Source organism: Rhinopithecus roxellana, chromosome 5, assembly GCF_007565055.1.
Source record: "Rhinopithecus roxellana isolate Shanxi Qingling chromosome 5, ASM756505v1, whole genome shotgun sequence".
Taxonomy (NCBI): Eukaryota; Metazoa; Chordata; class Mammalia; order Primates; family Cercopithecidae; genus Rhinopithecus; species Rhinopithecus roxellana.
This window is the reverse complement of record NC_044553.1, coordinates 76,292,012-76,309,907: the sequence shown is the minus strand read 5'-3', so window position 1 is coordinate 76,309,907 and position 17,896 is coordinate 76,292,012. Positions and strand designations below refer to the sequence as shown.

General features: G+C 41.5%; 1 protein-coding gene across 2 annotated transcripts in view; it reads right to left on the bottom strand.

The window, feature by feature from the left end:
- NPTN (neuroplastin) overlaps nucleotides 1–10,237 on the bottom strand; it is a 74,072-nt gene extending 63,835 nt beyond the window's left edge. For both annotated transcript variants that reach the window (XM_010383271.2, XM_010383272.2), the window contains exon 1: nucleotides 9,951–10,237. In XM_010383271.2, coding sequence (XP_010381573.1) covers nucleotides 9,951–10,041 — 91 coding nt within the window. In that variant the 5' untranslated portion in view covers nucleotides 10,042–10,237. The remainder of the gene's footprint in view (nucleotides 1–9,950) is intronic.
- Nucleotides 10,238–17,896: the final 7,659 nt, after the last annotated feature.

The following is a 17,896-nucleotide window of genomic DNA, read 5'->3' as shown; positions in this document are numbered from 1 at the left end:
TAACAAAAAGAAGCTGCTTCTGAGCCATAAAAAAGGATGAGTTTGCGTCCTTTGTAGGGACATGGATGCAGCTGGAAACCATCATTCTTAGCAAACTATCACAAGAACAGAAAACCAAACACCGCATGTTCTCACTCATAGGTGGGAACTGAACAATGAGATCACTTGGACTCGGGAAGGGGAACATCACGCACTGGGGCCTATCATGGGGAGGGGGGAGGGGGGAGGAGGGAGGGATTGCATTGGGGAGTTATACATGATATAAATGATGAATTGATGGGTGCTGACGAGTTGATGGGTGCAGCACACCAACATGGCATAAGTATACATATGTAACAAACCTGCACGTTATGCACATGTACCCTAGAACTTAAAGTATAATAAAAAAAAAAAAAAAGAAAAAGAAAAAGAAAGAAAAGAAAAAAGAAAGGATTAAAAAAAAAAAAAAAAAAGAAGCTGCTTCTGAAGGTTATAGTAAACGAAATTCTGTTTTAGTATCACAGGCAAGTCCTAAAAGCTACCTTAATGGATTCCAAAGTTAATCTACCATTTTTCTTGGATTCATAATTATAGAAGTTTAGAGCTAGAAACACGAATTTCTGATCTTTAAAAACTTCTAGCTGGCAGGGGCTGTGGCTCATGCCTGTGATCCCGGCACTTTGGGAGGCAGAGGCAGGAGGATCACTTTAGTCCAGGAGTTTGAGACCAGCCTGGGCAACATAGGGAGACCTCATCTCCATAAAAAATTTAAAAATTAGCCAGGCATGGTAGTACATGCCTGTGGTCCCAGCTACTTGGAAAGCTGAGGCAGGAGGATCACCTGAGCCTGGAAGGTTGAGGCTGCAGTGAGCAATGATCGCGCGACTGCATTCCAGCCTAGGCAATAGAGCGAGACCCTGTTTCAAAACAAAACAAACAATAGAAAAACACACTAACTTTTGAAAAGCCCATTTCATTTCATATTCATTTCCATAAAGATTTTTCTCTCATTGAGCTCCTAAACAAGCACAGTACTAAATACAACAGAAAAATCACTTCTGGTTTAAAGTGCCCTCTCAACCAGCTCTTTGTCCTACTTATAATGGTTCCGACAATGAGTGCAAATAACTATTCTTCCACTGGTTTTATTAAAATCATCTTAATACTAAACCTATGCTTTTCTTCCCTGTGCTCTAGGCCATTGCTCTTTGATACAGCCTATCCATCTTTGGAGACTGCCTAATTCCCTTACTTCATTTACACTGCTACCTTGAAAGTATTAATAGATAATCACATCCCCCTAGTGCTCCCTTTTCCTAAGTTTAGCTCCTTCAGGCTTTTCTCCTAATCTTAAGCTACCATCAACATAGATTCTATGTCTCTTCCAAAATGTGGTTAGAAAGTATTCTTATTTGGAGTTCAATCCTAGTAAGAAAACAGTAACGCTGTTAGAGGTAGCACCATACTTTTGATACGTGATCACTATGTTATTTGTGTAAGGGTAATTCAATGACAATTCACTGCAAGCTATCTGAAACCTCTTTATACTTGCTCTTTTCCAGGTAGCAGTTTCCTGGTTTGCATTAAGGCCATTTATTTCATCTCCCTTGATGCATAATTTGAGATTCAGCATTAATGAATGCAATTTCAATGCTAGAGCTCCTGTGCTGTTTTTTTCCAGTTGTTCCACTGGATTGTTCCCAAACCTGCTAAACTCGTATAATCAAAAAATCCCAAGTTAAATTTAACACATTCCTTCAATCTATGAATTTAGAATTATTTCAGATAGCTGCCAACAAAGGAAGACATCTTGTTGCCTTCTTTTCCTCCAGGAAGTAGTGTCTAAAAACTAAGAAATAATCCCACTACTCTAGGATCTTAAACGTGAACGGCAGATGATTCTTTAGTGATGGTTCTGCTTCCCCTCTCTTTCTCTTCCCTTGGCCAGTACTCAAGTCAATCCGTACTCAACAGAAATGTGCCTCAGACTACAGCAACCAAGTAAAGCATTCGGCTTAGAATAAACATTAGTACTCCCAGCCCTGCACTAAACTCCAAGGCTTGGGAATAAGGAACACAAAGTCTAATTTAAAACGAAGCTCAACTGAATATACTGGAAAAGTTATGTCTTGATTATGATATTCAAATTACTGTGGCTTCCCGTTTCTAAAGTTCTAACAGGAAAAAAAGTCACTATATATAATGGCTAATGTATAAATCCAAAATGTTGTATTTTCTTTACTCATAATGACTAATAACAGTATGTGCTGATATTCCTGATAAATGCCTAGTGAAAATCCTTATTGTGTTAATAAAAATCGTAATTATTCCAGACTAATACAGCATGTAAAAAATAAACAAAAACCCAAAACTGCTCCATACCTGAAAATGCTGTTTTTCAACTGAGTTTCATGGCCCATGAATGAACTGTGAATTCAATTTAGAAGGTCACTATGGTTCTCTTAAGTACCTCACACAGATGAAGAATAGGTAATGTTTCACAAAATGTTACATATTTGTGTAATTTTGTTACAAATTTCTGTTAGTCAAAAACTACTCTATCTGGGTCACAGACAAAAAAGTTTGAAAGCCTTTTTCTAAAGAGCTTTATTTTTAAAGTAATTTCAACATGATTACATGTGAGCCAAATATTATCTTTTACTCACATAAACTAACCCCTACTGACTATATTTCAGGTCCTAGAAAATTCTAGTTTGCAATGTAATTTTTAGGTTATTTTTAAATTAATAAGTAGCAAGGATGCAGCTGAAACTAGATGATGAATACACGGGGGTTTATTACATTATTTAATCTATTTTTGTACATGTTTGAAATTGGGAAGATCTAAAAGAAAAAAAAGGCAAAGAAATGGATCTAACAGATAACAAAGTAGTACAATGAATGTTTACAAATTGAGAACTTTAAACACAATGTTTTTAAGGAATAACAATCTAGGAATTGCTTGGATTTAATTCAGGTAACACTTGGGGTTGCATTCTTCAACTACAATGGACGGATTTCCCCGATCTTAAACAATGCAGAAGGGACTGCAGAAACTAACTCATATACAGAAAACAAACTTTCTCAAAAGATAACATAAAAATACAAACAGTTAAGTGTGTTTCATTGTCTCTTTATTAGCCAACCACTTTCAGCCAACAGAAAGATCATAAAATACCTACCTACCTGACAGGAATATTCACTTCTTTATTCACACTGGCAATTTTCCCAGCAAGTTTAAGATCTCTGTATAACGTTGTTCTGCCTCCCTTGAAACAAGAACTGCAAGGGTTGTCTGAAGTAGATTTAGAGGCAGATTTGAAAACAGTGCATGCCTCAAAGTTAATTTTCATTATATCCAAAGTAAGTTTCTAAAAACTTTTAAACAGAAAGTGGTATCATCTCTGAGCCTTTAACCTATTGGAGACAGCATCTAAGCTGTAAGGGCAAGAGAATTAGTAATTTTTAGAACTGAAAGGAAATTTAGACATCATCTAGTCCAATGGTTTCCAAATACTACCATCAGGAAGAAAATAATCTCAAAGGCATAACAATTTATATATGCAAACAAACTCTTGTTTGTTTTCCTGTATCTTCCTGCACATGAACTACTATGCCTTATTGGTATTCTATCAGAAAAGGATGTGACATTTCATCATATATTTTATATTTAATCATGTTTAGTATGTGAGTATCCATTTAGACATGATTAAAACTATTGGTACGATTTGGGACTTAATGTTTTCTAATTATAGAAACTTACATAATATATCCAACCCTAATACTTTCAGAGTGATTTCATACCATCTCATTTATATTTCATTGTCTAGTAAATTTGAAGTAATACCTGGGTGACCGATGATTTTTAATAAGGCAAGAAAAGGATATCCAAATTGGCATATTTCAGCCGGGCATAGTGGCTCACACCTGTAATCACAGCACTTTGGGAGGCCAAGGTGGGCGGATCACCTAAGGTCAGGAGTTCGAGACCAGCCTGGCCAACATGGTGAAACCCCACCTCTACTAAAAATACAAAAATTAGCTGGGTGTGGCGCCGGTCGCCTGTAATCCCAGCTACTCAGGAAGCTGATGCAGGAAGAATTGCTTGAACCCAGAAGGCGGAGGTTGCAGTGAGCCGAGATCATGCCACTGCACTCCAGCCTGGGCAACAGAGCAAGACTCCATCTCAAAAAAAAAAAAGAAAAAAAAATATTGACATACTTCTGGAAAATACCATAAAGCATATCATAAAGCTCCAGTAGTTAAGATTATTTGGTAGGAAGGCTAGTCTTAAAATATTCTGTAATTGTTTCAGAAATGCAAGAGAATATCATTTAGCACCTTTCAGTACAAGAAACTCAATACAAGATGTTGCCATCAAGCTGACCACATTCTATTTTAATAAATGGATAACACTCAGTTTATTTATTTGAAAAACAATAAACACAACAAAAAACCAGCAGGTATCTGAGGAAGATTAAATGTCTCTCTTAACTTACTGTGTGCAAGTAAATTTACATACGTAGGAAATCTTTAAATATTTAGAAAACCCCATTTATATACAGATAGACTAAAGTTCTGAGCAATCAGGTCAAAATAACCTCAAATTAATAAGGCTTGATTGATAAATGTTTGCCTTTGTATATACACAAAAGCAAACAAAAGTTAGGCCTACTTTCAGTTTCAGACAATATAATAAATTGAAATTATACACAAATTGACTCTCCTACCTAAACTGAATAGATCCTTAAAAAGCAGATACATTTTACTTGTGTATTCACTCTCTTAAATTTGGACATCAATATCACTAAAATAATGTTTTTACACAAGATCACTTTTCAATTCAGTAAGAAGTTTCGTTATGTATATAAGCCTAAAATATGTAACCATTTATAACCAATTAATTTTACTGGAGGGGTTTCCTGTCTTCCCAAAGCCAATCCTTACCAACTAAAATTAGGAATTTAAAAAAAAAAAAAAAAACCATAAAAATTTCACAAACAAGCTTACAAATGCATTATCTAAGGTGCTTAAAATTAAACTCCATATTATGAACGACATTTTAAAAATTTGTATAAAATGATAATGTTTTGTAAAGAGGCATACTGAAAGCTAAGCCAATTGTTCACAGGAGGTGATTCTCCACCATTATTTTAACTTTGATGTGCAAATTTACTTTAGAGGTCCCTGGTCTATTTACTCTTTCTGACAGATTCTATTTTTCCGGATGTTCTTCAAACGAAGATTCATTCCTCATTCTTGCATCCTTGTACTACTGCAGCCTTTCTTCTGTCTTTCCCTTTCTCTTACAACTTCATTCTCTACTTCTGATCCTGTCCAGATTGTACTCTCACTGCAAACAATAAACTGAATAGAATATATCAGAACAATTTTCATAAAATTCACTTTTCCAAAACTACTTTGCATAATTTTATTCAAACTTTTGTTGAACATCTCTTGTACGGTATACAACATGGCCACTCACTGTTTTTCTACATACTTCATTTTAATAGATATTAGCACTTTATCTCCTTACTGAATCTTTGTAAAAACCTTTACACAGATCCAGCAAAGTTTCAGAGTTTACACACAAAACACCTTACTTTTAAAAAGTACCTCAGACTAACGAAAAACAATGCTCAAACTGACAGAGCACTTTTCTATTTACATTTGGTCATCTTTCAAGGTCCAATTAAATCTTTCTTTTAATTTAAATAACTATTTTTATTTAAACTTTATTTTAACATTTGAATAAAGATAATATAATGTTGCTTTTTATTAATGTCTAAAGGTATAATCCACAAAAGAAAATGTTTCACATCAGATCTGTATTAATAAGAAAAAACAAGGGGATTCCCTCAAAACAGTCTAATTTCTCATAAGGATCTGTATCACGCGAAGTCAGACCTGTAATGAATTCCAACCTGACATTTAAGGGTTTTTATTTCCTTTTGTGGTTTTAAATCTTGGTATACTCACAGGTTAAGCTCTACCGCGTCAGGCAACACAAAAACCCATCTGTATCTCTTTCTAATTTGGATCCAGTAACCTTGTAAAACAAACCCAGGGAATGGGTCCTGATGTGGTAACATGGCCTATCCTCCCAGACCCAACCAATTTCTCATGCCTGGGTGCTCCATTATATCAGTAGTGACAGTTTAGCCAGTAGCCTGAGAGACTGAAAGCCTGTGATCTCCTTAGGAAGGGCTTTATTTCAAGGCAAACTATTTCTTCTGGTCAAATCTTATTTGGATTATCTCAAAATTTTTTGCTTGACATTTGGCATGTCATCTGTGCCACAGCTGCCATAGATAAGATTTGTCTTCTGTTGCTCATTTCAGCTCAAACAGGAGACACAAAATCAATTAGCAAATACACCTCTAAAAATGTACTCAGGGAGAGAAAATTGCCAAACCACTGAAGCAAACAGCCCTTGACAGAAGAGAAAAAGATCCATGAATCATCTAATGCAAATACTGGCATTATATTACAAAGCACAATGTTCACAACTATCTAGTATCACCCAAGCAAAATGGTTTCTAAAATTTAGGTCGTTAAAAGTAAGATTCATTAGATTCCTTATTTTCCTCCACTGAACAGTGTTAATTATGTGATATCATATTTTCCATATGAATATATTACGTTTTTACACACCACTCCACATTTATTAATTCAACTAACATCTATAACACTCCCACTGTGTGCTGGGTACCACATTCTATTTCTCTTATTCAAAACAATAATATTCTATGAGAAAGTGATACCTGGCCCGTTTGAAAGATTTGGTTCACTTGAAAAAGAAAGAAAGAAAAAAGCCATAAAGTCTCTCCCAGAAACTCAACTGAAAATATTAACTTCCTCACCAGAACTGGCAATTGCAGACACAGTGCAGCTGGTCACTTTTCTGAGAAAGTTACATAAGCGAAAGCACAAATCTCTATGTGGGGCCTTCAAATGGCCTAGTTACCATGACAGCAGCATTAACAATCAAGTTTTCAATATACACATGAAGGAAAATAAATAATAAATAATGCTACTCTTTAAAGGATAATAGTAATAGCTAACATGTACTGAGACTCACAATATTCCAGGCTGAATGCTAAGCTGCCATTACCTCATTTAATAAACCTCACATCATCCCTAGGGAATGGACATTATTGCAATCCCCATTTTACAGATGATGAAACTGAAGTTTGCATTACTCAAGGTCACTCAGCTACTGAGAGCTGGAACTCAAACCTGAGTCTGTTACTGTCCAAAGCGTGCACTCTTGATTATCATATTATACTACTTTGTTTACACTCACTCAATTGCAGTCTAATGCTTTTGAATGTCTTATAAGGTTACTTTTTAGAACAAGTTCCTTCTTTAAACTACCATTTTGATGATACATATAAAAGTCAACAAATAAGGATTTTACTTGGAACTGGTCTTACAAGTTTAAATACTTGGATGAGAAACAAAATCTGAATGAAAGCCCTGAATGCCCACAGCAATGGGTCAGAAACTCACTGGAGTTTCAAGAGACCTCGAGAGTCATACAGGCCAAATTCTTCATTTTAGGAATAATGAAACAAACATTTTTGAAAAACATCTATATTCAACCTAAACTACATTTCCAATTCAGAGACACTTGTGAGTTTTTTTTCCTCCAATCATTTAAATAGAAAATCTAACATTTCTAACATTTCAACATCATGCACAAGCAAGGTATCCCTTTTTGAAAGTACTGTAAGAAAATACAAACTCCATGACATGAAGTTAGATCACTGCAGGGCTATTTATTACTAAATGAAAGGGTGAATATTATAATAAGACACGTTATAGAAAGCTATAAAATGGCATCCTTAACTATACGAACTCAAACTCAAAAATAGCCATTTTTCCTTGAATTAAATTTACATTCATTTGGGTCAACCAGCAGCTCAGCTTCATTTCATCGGTCATGTCATGTGACTGAATTCAAGCTCATTTCAAGGGAAAGGCCGTTCTATGCTGTATTTAGAACACATATCACTGAGCAGACAGATGAGTCTTTATAGGCCTATCCAGAAACCTCGCTTTAGTTGCTAAGAAACTACAATTTTACCGTATTATAAGTCATTGGAAAAAAGCTATGCCAGCAGAGATTAAACACGTTAAGATCAAGAATCTCTCACCTATTGTGCAAAATGAAACTATGCTATTACCATAAACTGAATAGCTAAAATTAGCATTAGGCTTCTTTAAGTCATGTTGTTGACACAGTCGAAAAACTGATAAGACAAATTAAGACTAACTCTACCCTGCCTTCCACAGTGGACTCATTATACTTAGAGGAAAACAGGAAAAATACCCAATACACTTAGCATATTCAATGCTAGAAACAGAAAAAATGTTTCCTTCCTGACGCCTGCAGTGATATCCAAGGCCATGAAGCATACATAAAATTTGGTACTACAAACACATATTTAACTGATGGATACTGTCAATCCTTTATTCATATATTTTCCCTCTAACATTCAGCATTTTAAACTCAGTTTCTCAAAAACCAATAAACACTGAAAGATTAGCAAAAATAATTTATAGTTCATTCTCCAGTACTGACTTCTCATAAATTCCTTCATAGAAAAAATATTCTTTAACCTCTTAACGGCTGTTTCCACAAGGGCAGAAACAGGTTCACAATCCTAGACTCACTTGTGAAAGATCAATTCAGCAGCTGAATGGTAACACATGCCTTCAATCAGAATCTGTTCTGTTTAGATCCCTATGCCCATGATTCCCCACCATTTCTCCATCTTCTCAAAGGAGCTTCAATTCAAAACCCAGTAATTCTCTCCTTTCTACTGTACCACCTCCCAGGGGCCACTTTCAGGTTCCTCGGAAATAACATCTCTTCTGTATTGAAACTTTTAAATCTCAAAAATCCACTTCCCCATCTCCCTGTTGCCAGTCACTGCCCTCAATCCCACCACTGCAGTTAGTTGCAGCTATGTGTCCCCGTCTTCCCAAAGGCCCGACCAATATCATACAGCATTTGCCACATACCAACTCCTCCCTTCCCTAATTTATCCTCCACACTGCAAACCAACATTACACCCCCGACTTCCTGCATTTTACTCCCTTCCCTTATTTTTCGTCTTCCCCTACCCCCATCTCTATACCCAGGCCTCCTTACTTCTCTAATAAATATTTCCCCACCTCAGTTCCAACCCTTTCCCTCCATCCTCTGCTCATTTTCCTCTCCTTATTTAGAAACTCCTTTTTGCTCTCCCAACCACTACCCTAGAATGCCCAGCACTCCACCCTCTTTAGCAAACCCAGCCCTCTTCCCCCAGCTCATTTGGAGATACTGCTGCTTCTCTCTCCAGGTCCCCTACTGCAGTCAACCCACTCCCTTATCTTCCCACCCACCCTCCCTCTATCCCCAGATCCAAGGTTCCCTGATTCTTTACCCCCTCCTTTGGTATCTAGTACTCAGCTCACCATTAGTGTGCTTCAGGACTCTCTTCCCCCCAATTTCTCCCTTATTTTTAAGGATGTCACCAGTCCTACGGGGCCTCCTAGAATCCCGGACGACCCCAGCTCCCAGGGGGCTTGACCGACACCTCCATCCCTGTCGCCCGGAACACAAACGCCCGTCTTGTGCCACCCTCCCTAAGAGCTGTGCCCCCTCCTCATCCGCCCCCGCTACTCCAGCTCCTCACGTCGGCTTCCTCCGTGTCCCCTCGCCGACCCGGCACGACGAGCCCCACGACGTGGAGCCCCCGAGTCGGCAACACCTCGGGCTCTCCCTGGACGCCCCCGCCGCTCGGACGGGCGCCTCCTCAAACCCGCGGCCAGTACCTCCTCTTCTCGGACCCGCAGCCCTTCAGACGCCCACTCGGCCCCCTACTCCGAGCTCCAGCGTCCCCTCGGGCCAGAGCCAGGCCCTCTCCGGCCGCGGCGCCCTCAGCCCCCGCCCGGCCCGCCCCCGGCGACCGGCTTACCGTTCTGAGCAGCGCCTGGCCCTGGGAGGAGGGAGCCAGAAACCAGCAACAGCGAGAGGGCCAGGACGCTGGGCAGCGACGAGCCCGACATCCTCCCTAGCAGAAGACCCAACAGCGAATGGGCCGGGGCCAGAGCCGGGGCCGGGGAAGGGAGGGGAGGGAGGGAGGGGGCGGGCGAGCGCGCGAGGGAGTGAGCGAGGGAGGAAGCCGCGGCTCCGCTCCGTCCTTCCCCGTCCTCCTCCTGCCGCCGCAGCGCCCAAGCCTCGCGAGACCTTCGCTCCGTGTCGTGGGCGGCTGAGGAGCGACCGCCGCAAGGCTCGCGAGAAGAGGCGGCCCCGATGGAGACTCCCGCCCCGCGAACCCGGCGGACCCGCCCCTGCAGAGGCTGATTGGCCTAGCGCGAGGTAGGTCACGTGCCGAGGGCGCCTCTGGCCATGTGACGGGGCGAGGCGGGACTCCGCCAGCTCCGCGGGCGGTGGGTAACCGGGAAGCCCTCGTTCGGTTTACTCCTCTGTGGCCCAGGCGCACCCATAAATAAGAGGAAGCTTTGAAACACAGTACATTTCCTCCACCCATCCTGCCTTTCATTTGTTAGCGCTCTTGGCTGCAGAGTTTCATACACTGTGCCTCCTTTCCTCCTTCCTCTCATTCTTCCTCTCATTGTCCCCTGCCCTGCTGTTTCTTCCTTCTGGACTTTGAACATAGACCTCTACTGGTAACTGGCTCCAACTCCTTCTCTCATCTGCTGTTTTTTCCTTCCAGGAAAAGTGGTGCGCCCCCTGTGCCCCCTGTTACCTTGTGCCTTCCTGCTGGACATCGCTCCCTTTGCCTGAAATGTCCTCCTTTTCCGCGTCTGCCTACTCCTCCTCCCCACCCCCATCTGGGCCTTATTTTAGCTTATGGACTCTCAGGGCCTAAAGTTCAACTAGCCTAATTGCATGTTCATAGACACAATTCTACAAGGAAGTCATCATGTATGAACTTACATGAAGACTCCTGAGAAGCGTCTTCATGCGGGAAACTTTATTGAGAACGTGCTGTGTCCCAGGCGCATAGTGAAACCCACATGGAAAGATAGTCCCCGCCCTCATGGAGTGCATTGCCTAGGCTAGCAGAGGAGTAGAATGAGGAAGGGTCAAATGGCCCATAGGAAAGGATCTAGCAAAGCATTCTGGAGGGTGATTGGCAGTGTGGTTACTACTGTTTGCATAGAAGTTTGGGAAATGCTCTTTTTAGGGATATTTTTTGTACTACCCTCAGCGCTTGTGGTTGGCAAAGTTCTATGGCTTAGCTCATCCCTGACTCACAGCAGACGTCCTGGGAGTGTCTGTGGAATCTCCGAGGAGCCAAGTAAACAGTCCTGGTGGCCTGACTTGATTTTTTAAAGAGAGGGTTTGGAGGACCTGGAAGAAGGAGACCCTCGCAATCTCTGTCAAGCTAAAGTGGTCTGGAGGTTTCAACAGGAACTGAACCGCTTGTGGTTCCAGACCAGACTTTCTAGCAAGGGCCAGGACCACTATGGCATGTTGTTGATTGAAGTGAAAACTGTATCTTTCAAAACCTGAGGTGTGTGAGTAACAAAAAGATTGGCATATACCTTCCTCTGGACAAAGGCCATTCTGCAGACTGCCCTGTAAGGAGGGCTACAGGGCTGCCTGTGGTGGGATCAATATTTTCAGCTGATGGAAGCTTTGGTTGGATGCAACCATTCTGCCTCATTATAGCTGTAACAAATATGGCTCTTTGATCCTTACAACAAGAAATTCTTACAAAATGATCATGCTATTTTTGTGGATAGGGAAGCTGAAGCCAAGGGAGGACACGAATGGCTCCAGCTCTGACAATGTTTGTATTAATCATTAATGCCAAACAGTCTGGTTTGCTTGTTAATAGGCTCATGGTAGAAGTGCATTTTCTTGTCGCCTTGAAGTCGGGAGTGGCATGTGATGTGCTTGGGTCAGTGAAATGTGTAAAGTGGCATGCATTGCTTTCAAGCAGAAGCATTTCATTTCCAGTTTAGACTCTGTTCCATACTCTTTTGTCTTGGTAGTGATTACTGATCATGACGATGAAAGCACATATCAAAAAGAACTTTATGTCAGCATTAGTCCCTGAGTTAGCATAATAAGCTGAACCCCTCTGCTAACCCATACAGAACAGGTACCCTCTGTTGAATTAAACTGTGAGATTCAAGGGGTATTTGTTCCTGTGACATAACATAGACTGTTCCGGCTAAGGGAAAGATGAAATTCAAGTCCACAACACCAACACTACCATCCAGGAGCTCTATCACCTTAGGCAAGTGACCTAATCTCTCTGGACCTTATTTTCTGTCAAATGGTGCTAATGATAGCACCTGCCTTACAAGTTTATAGAAGCAATAAATTAGTATTATGTGCGATGTTTAGAACAGTTTCTGGTGCATAGTAAACACTCATGTTGATGCTGATGATGCTACTACAATTCTGACTCCAGCTTTGTATTCTTCTTATCTCATGCTTGCAAAAAGTGATCTGGGAAGAATATTTTTAAGTATGGGTGTTACCAGTCAACTCTCAAAACCTGCACTTATGAAAAACCCTTTTGCCCAGGGAGAAATGTCTCCAAATTCCACATGATAGTAGCTGTACTTCGTCACTTTTTGTTGAGAAAATACATAATAACTAGGACCTTTTAATAATTCTGTAATTTTTTTTTTTTTTTTTTTTTTTTTTTTTTTTTTTTGAGATGGAGTCTTGTTCTGTGGCCCGGGCTGGAGTGCAGTGGCGGGATCTCGGCTCACTGCAACCTCCACCTCCCAGGTTCAAGAGATTCTCGTGCCTCAATCTCCCAAGTAGCTGGGATTACAGGCGGCTGCCACCATGCCCAGCTAAGTTTTGTATTTTTAATAGAGACAGGGTTTTGCCATGTTGGCCAGGCTGGTCTCAAACTCCTGACCTCAGGTGATCCGCCTGCCTCAGCCTCCCAAAGTGCTGGGATTACAGGCATGAGCCACCGTGCCTGGTCTAAGTCAGTAACTTCTGTAAAAGAATTTAGGAATTTGTATTTAGTTGTTGTTCAAGATTTACATACACTGTAAAAAAAAAAAAAATCACTCTACAAGTGTATGTGGCTGTGCCAGAGATTGGCTGTGTTCTTTGCAATACCTTAGAAGAGCCCTAGGGGTCCTCAGAGCTCAAGCTGAGACACATTTTCCTGGCCTCCAGGGACTGCTTGGAGTTAGGCTCTCCGTTGCTGATCGCGCCCCCTGGTGGGAAGGCCTGTAATACAGCATTCCCAACTGAAAGGCTTCGCGTGGATTGGTTTGAACATGGTTCACTCAGCCATTGGATGTTAGTCAAAAGGCTTGTACTGTTCCTAGAGTTGACCTTGAACTTCCTAATGGTTTCCTTCCTCTTGTAAAGATCTCTGCCCCTTTAAAACTCTTACTATTCAGATTACCACCCCACTCATCTTGATTGTTGTCATCTTGAGACCTCCCAGTCAATGTAATCTTTTCCCTGCCCCTTCTGACGCCTGGTACCATCCTTGAACTCCATCCATGGGTGAGTTCAACATCCATATTCATGACCTATTCAGTACCATAATCTCTTAATCCTTTTACCTTCTCATGTCCAACTTTCTCCTCAACTAAACCAACGCTTTCGAGCTCATACCGTCAACACTTTAATCACCCAAAAAGGGCTTCATCTTTGAAATATGAAAATATAATACCCCACTGTCCATTCACCAACACCTAGCCTTTCATTTCCTTGTGCTAGTACCCTATTTGCTGTAATTCTTCAACCTCACTGAGACCACTAATCTGCTAATCCCACCAATGTGTCTTTATCCATTCTTCATTTCTTTCTTGGTCCAATTTAGAGCACATGATTCATCATTATAATCACTCCCTTGCCCACTTCAACTTTCAACATACTTTCCTGGAAAAACCACGACCTGACTGAGCCCTATAGTCTGAAATAAGGTACCATGCCTGTACCTGAGCAGCTGAGTGTTGCCAGAGAGAAATCATACAAACTGTCTAAATGACTTCATTTTAAATTCATGATCTCAAACTTCAAAAGGATATTCAACACTACTCAGCAATCCTACTGTTTCATATGTGATAAGCATGAATTTTCAACTACAACCGTCACATGCCAGAAATGCCTCATTTTTTTTTTCTTTCTATAAATCAGATTTAATCTATTCTGAGTACCTTTCTGCTGAGATGACAAGAAATTCAATGTTGGCCTTTATGAGTCTCCCTGACTACTTCCCAGGATAATATGAAATTCCTGGTGTTTTACACAGCCTGGGACATTCCTTTTTATTTGCTTTTTAGTTCACCATGGTGACTGCTGGTAGGAACATTGACCAGATCCACGTGATTCCTTGAAGGTGAATGGCTCAGTGCTTCCCACCACTTCCCCCAGCAGCCTCACCCCACACCACACTCCCTTTCAGTTCTTTGTGATGGCTCTGCTTCATCTTACCTTGGGGACCTTTGCATATTTTGTTCTCTTTGCCCCAAATACTGAGCAACCCATCTTTTTTGCCTGGTCTACTTCTCATCCTTTAGATCTCAGCTTCAACTCATCTCTCCCAATACGAAATTTTAAACCACAGTGAGGTGCCATTTCACGTGCACATATTTAATTCAATAATTTTTTAATGCTGGGCACAGTGGCTCATGGCTGTAATCCCAGCACTTTGGGAGGCTGAGGTGGGTGGATCACTTGAGGTCAGGAGTTCAAGACCAGCCTGGCCAACATGGCAAAAGCCCGTCTCTACTAAAAATACAAAAATTAGCAGGACATGGTGGCGCACATCTGTAATCCCAACTTACAGGAGACTTACTTGAACCCAGGAGGCAGAGGTTGCTGTGAGCCAAGATCACGCCAGTGCACTGTAGCTTGGGCAACAGTACGACATTCTGTCTCAAAATAATAATAATAATAATTTTTTTAAACCTGAAAATACCAAATATTGATAGGGATGTAGAGCAACAGGAACTCTCGTACATTGCTAGTATGCAGATAAAAATGGCAAAACTACTTTGAAGAACTCTGACAATTGTCCATCAAGTTAAATACATATCTAATCTATGACCACCAATTCTATTCCTGAATCTCAGTGCCCAAGAGAAGTGAAATACATGTCTACAAAATGGATTGTACACGAATGTTCATAGCAGATTTATTCATAATAGCCAAAACAAGAAACCACCCAAATACTCATCAACAGATGAATGGATAAACTGTGGACTAGTCATATGATAGGATACTACTCAGCAAAAATAAATCAATCGATTACTGACACACAACAACATGGATGAATCTCAGAAGAATGATACTGAGTGAAAGTGAGACAAAAAATGTATATGTGTGTATATATATATAGCATAGTTCTACAAAGTTATAGAACGGGCAAAACTAATTTACATTGACACAAATCAGATCAGTTTCAGTGGTTTCCTGGGACAGGGAGGGGATTGACTGGAAGGGACACAGGGGATGTTCTGGGTGATAAAAATTTTCTGTATCTTGATCTGGGGAATGGTTACATTAGTGTATACATTTGTTAAAACTTATTGAAGCTACGCTTCAATTTAAAAATGTAAATAAAAACATCTCCTTGTCAGAGCCTTTCCTGGGCTCCACAACTCAGTTAAACCTCATTCTTTTTTTTTTTTTTTTTTTTTTTTTTTTCAGACAGAGTTTTGCTCTGTCGCCCAGGCTGGAATTCAGTGGCACAATCTCAGCTCACTGCAACCTCTGCCTCTCAGGATCAAGTGATTCTCTTGCCTCAGCCTTCCAAATAGCTGGGATTACAGGTGTGCACCACCACACCTGGTTAATTTTTGTATTTTTAGTAGAGATAGGGTTTCACCATGTTGGCCAGGCTGGTCTTAAACTCCTTACCACAGATGATCCGCCCGCCTCAGTCTCTGAAGTGCTGGAATTACAGGCATGAGCCACCATGCCCAGCCTAAGCCTCATTCTTAAATACACTGATTGTTCCATGCATATCTTCATGGCTCTTATCACAGCTGGGATTTTACATTTATTTGTGTGGTTATTCAACTTGCATCTGAATCCTTCTCTAGACCTCCAGGAGGAGGGAACCATGACCAACAGTATCAGTATTATTTACCACTGTATCTCTGTTGTAGGCAGAAAGAGTGAGGGTCATGGTCAATTCAGTATACCACTGGAGGCTATATGAGTAAACAGCAAACTGTTCTCATGAAAGCAGGATGTTGGCAAACTAACAAACTGCCTCTGCCGCCCAGAAGGAATGCTGAGGGCAGTCACGCCCCAAGCAGTGTTGCTTGTGGTTGGGCACATCTGAAGCCTGTTAGCAATAATGTGAACCTGTGATCAATTAAGCAGCTGACCAATAGTTACCTCCTCCTCCCTGCTCTTTCTACCCAATAAATATGAAGGGCTGTGGAAGCTCAGGGCTGCCTTTGCTCAGTAGAAGCAAGGAGCCTTCTTTTTCTTCCCCAGACCCTTTCTTTAAAACAGTTTCTTGGCCAGGCGCGGTGGCTCAAGCCTGTAATCCCAGCGCTTTGGGAGGCCGAGACGGGCGGATCACGAGGTCAGAAGATCGAGACCATCCTGGCTAACATGGTGAAACCCCGTCTCTACTAAAAAATACAAAAAACTAGCTGGGTAAGGTGGCAGGCGCCTGTAGTCCCAGCTACTCGGGAGGCTGAGGCAGGAGAATGGCGTAAACCCGGGAGGCGGAGCTTGCAGTGAGCTGAGATCCGGCCACTGCACTCCAGCCCGGGCGACAGAGCGAGACTCCGTCTCAAAAAAAAAAAAAAGTTTCTTTTGTTTTAAGTTTTCATTTCTGTGTTCTTCCTCCTTTTTTCAGTCCTGTGGTAACCCTAGTAACCATGGCAAATTGCAGCATATCTCCAGTACCTACTACCATGCCTGGCATGCAGTGGGCATTTAGTGAATATCTCCTGAATGAAGAGACAAAGCATACAGCTAGACTCAGAATCTCAGACTCTTGCCTCTCAATCCAGTGCTCCTTTCACTCTATCACTATGATGTTGGAATCCCGTTCTGCCTCAAGGCCCAACTCTAATTCCACTTGTTCTGGAAAACCATCTCTGTTCACTGTTCATTCAGTCCTCATTCATTTCACAAATGTTGGGTGCATAGTCTGTGCAAGGGTATGGTATACAATGATGACAGGGAACACAGACATTGAACAACAATGATACCATTTCTTACTTAATTATAATTTTCGTCCATGATAAGAGTAGACATATTGGATGCTAAGGGAGTATGTTACAGGGAAACCTAACTATGTCTGAGGTGGAAGGAGTGGTCAAGAAAGGCTCCTGGAGGAAGGGACAGCAAAGCTGTGTTCTGAAGGATGCTTAAGAGTTAGCCAGGCTGTCAGGCGTGGTGGCTTACGTCTGTAATCCCAGCACTTTGGAAGGCCAAGGTGGGCAGATCACCTGAGGTCAGGAGTTTGAGACCAGTCTAGCCAACTTGGTGAAACCGCTTCTCTACTAAAAATACAAAAATTGGCCGGGCACGGTGGCTCAAGCCTGTGATCCCAGCACTTCGGGAGGCCGAGACAGGTGGATCACGAGGTCAGGAGATCGAGACCATCCTGGCTAACACGGTGAAACCCCATCTCTACTAAAAAAATACAAAAAAACTAGCCGGGCGAGGTGGCGGGTGCCTGTAGTCCCAGCTACTTGGGAGGCTGAGGCAGGAGAATGGCATGAACCCGGGAGGCAGAGCTTGCAGTGAGCTGAGATCCGGCCACTGCACTCCAGCCTGGGCAACAGAGCAAGACTCTGTCTCACACAAAAAAAAAAAATACAAAAATTAGCTGGATATGGTGGTGCACACCTGTAATCTCAGCTACTTGGGAGGTTGAGGCATGAGAATCGCTTGAACCCAGGAGGTGGAGGTTGCAGTGAGCTGAGATCA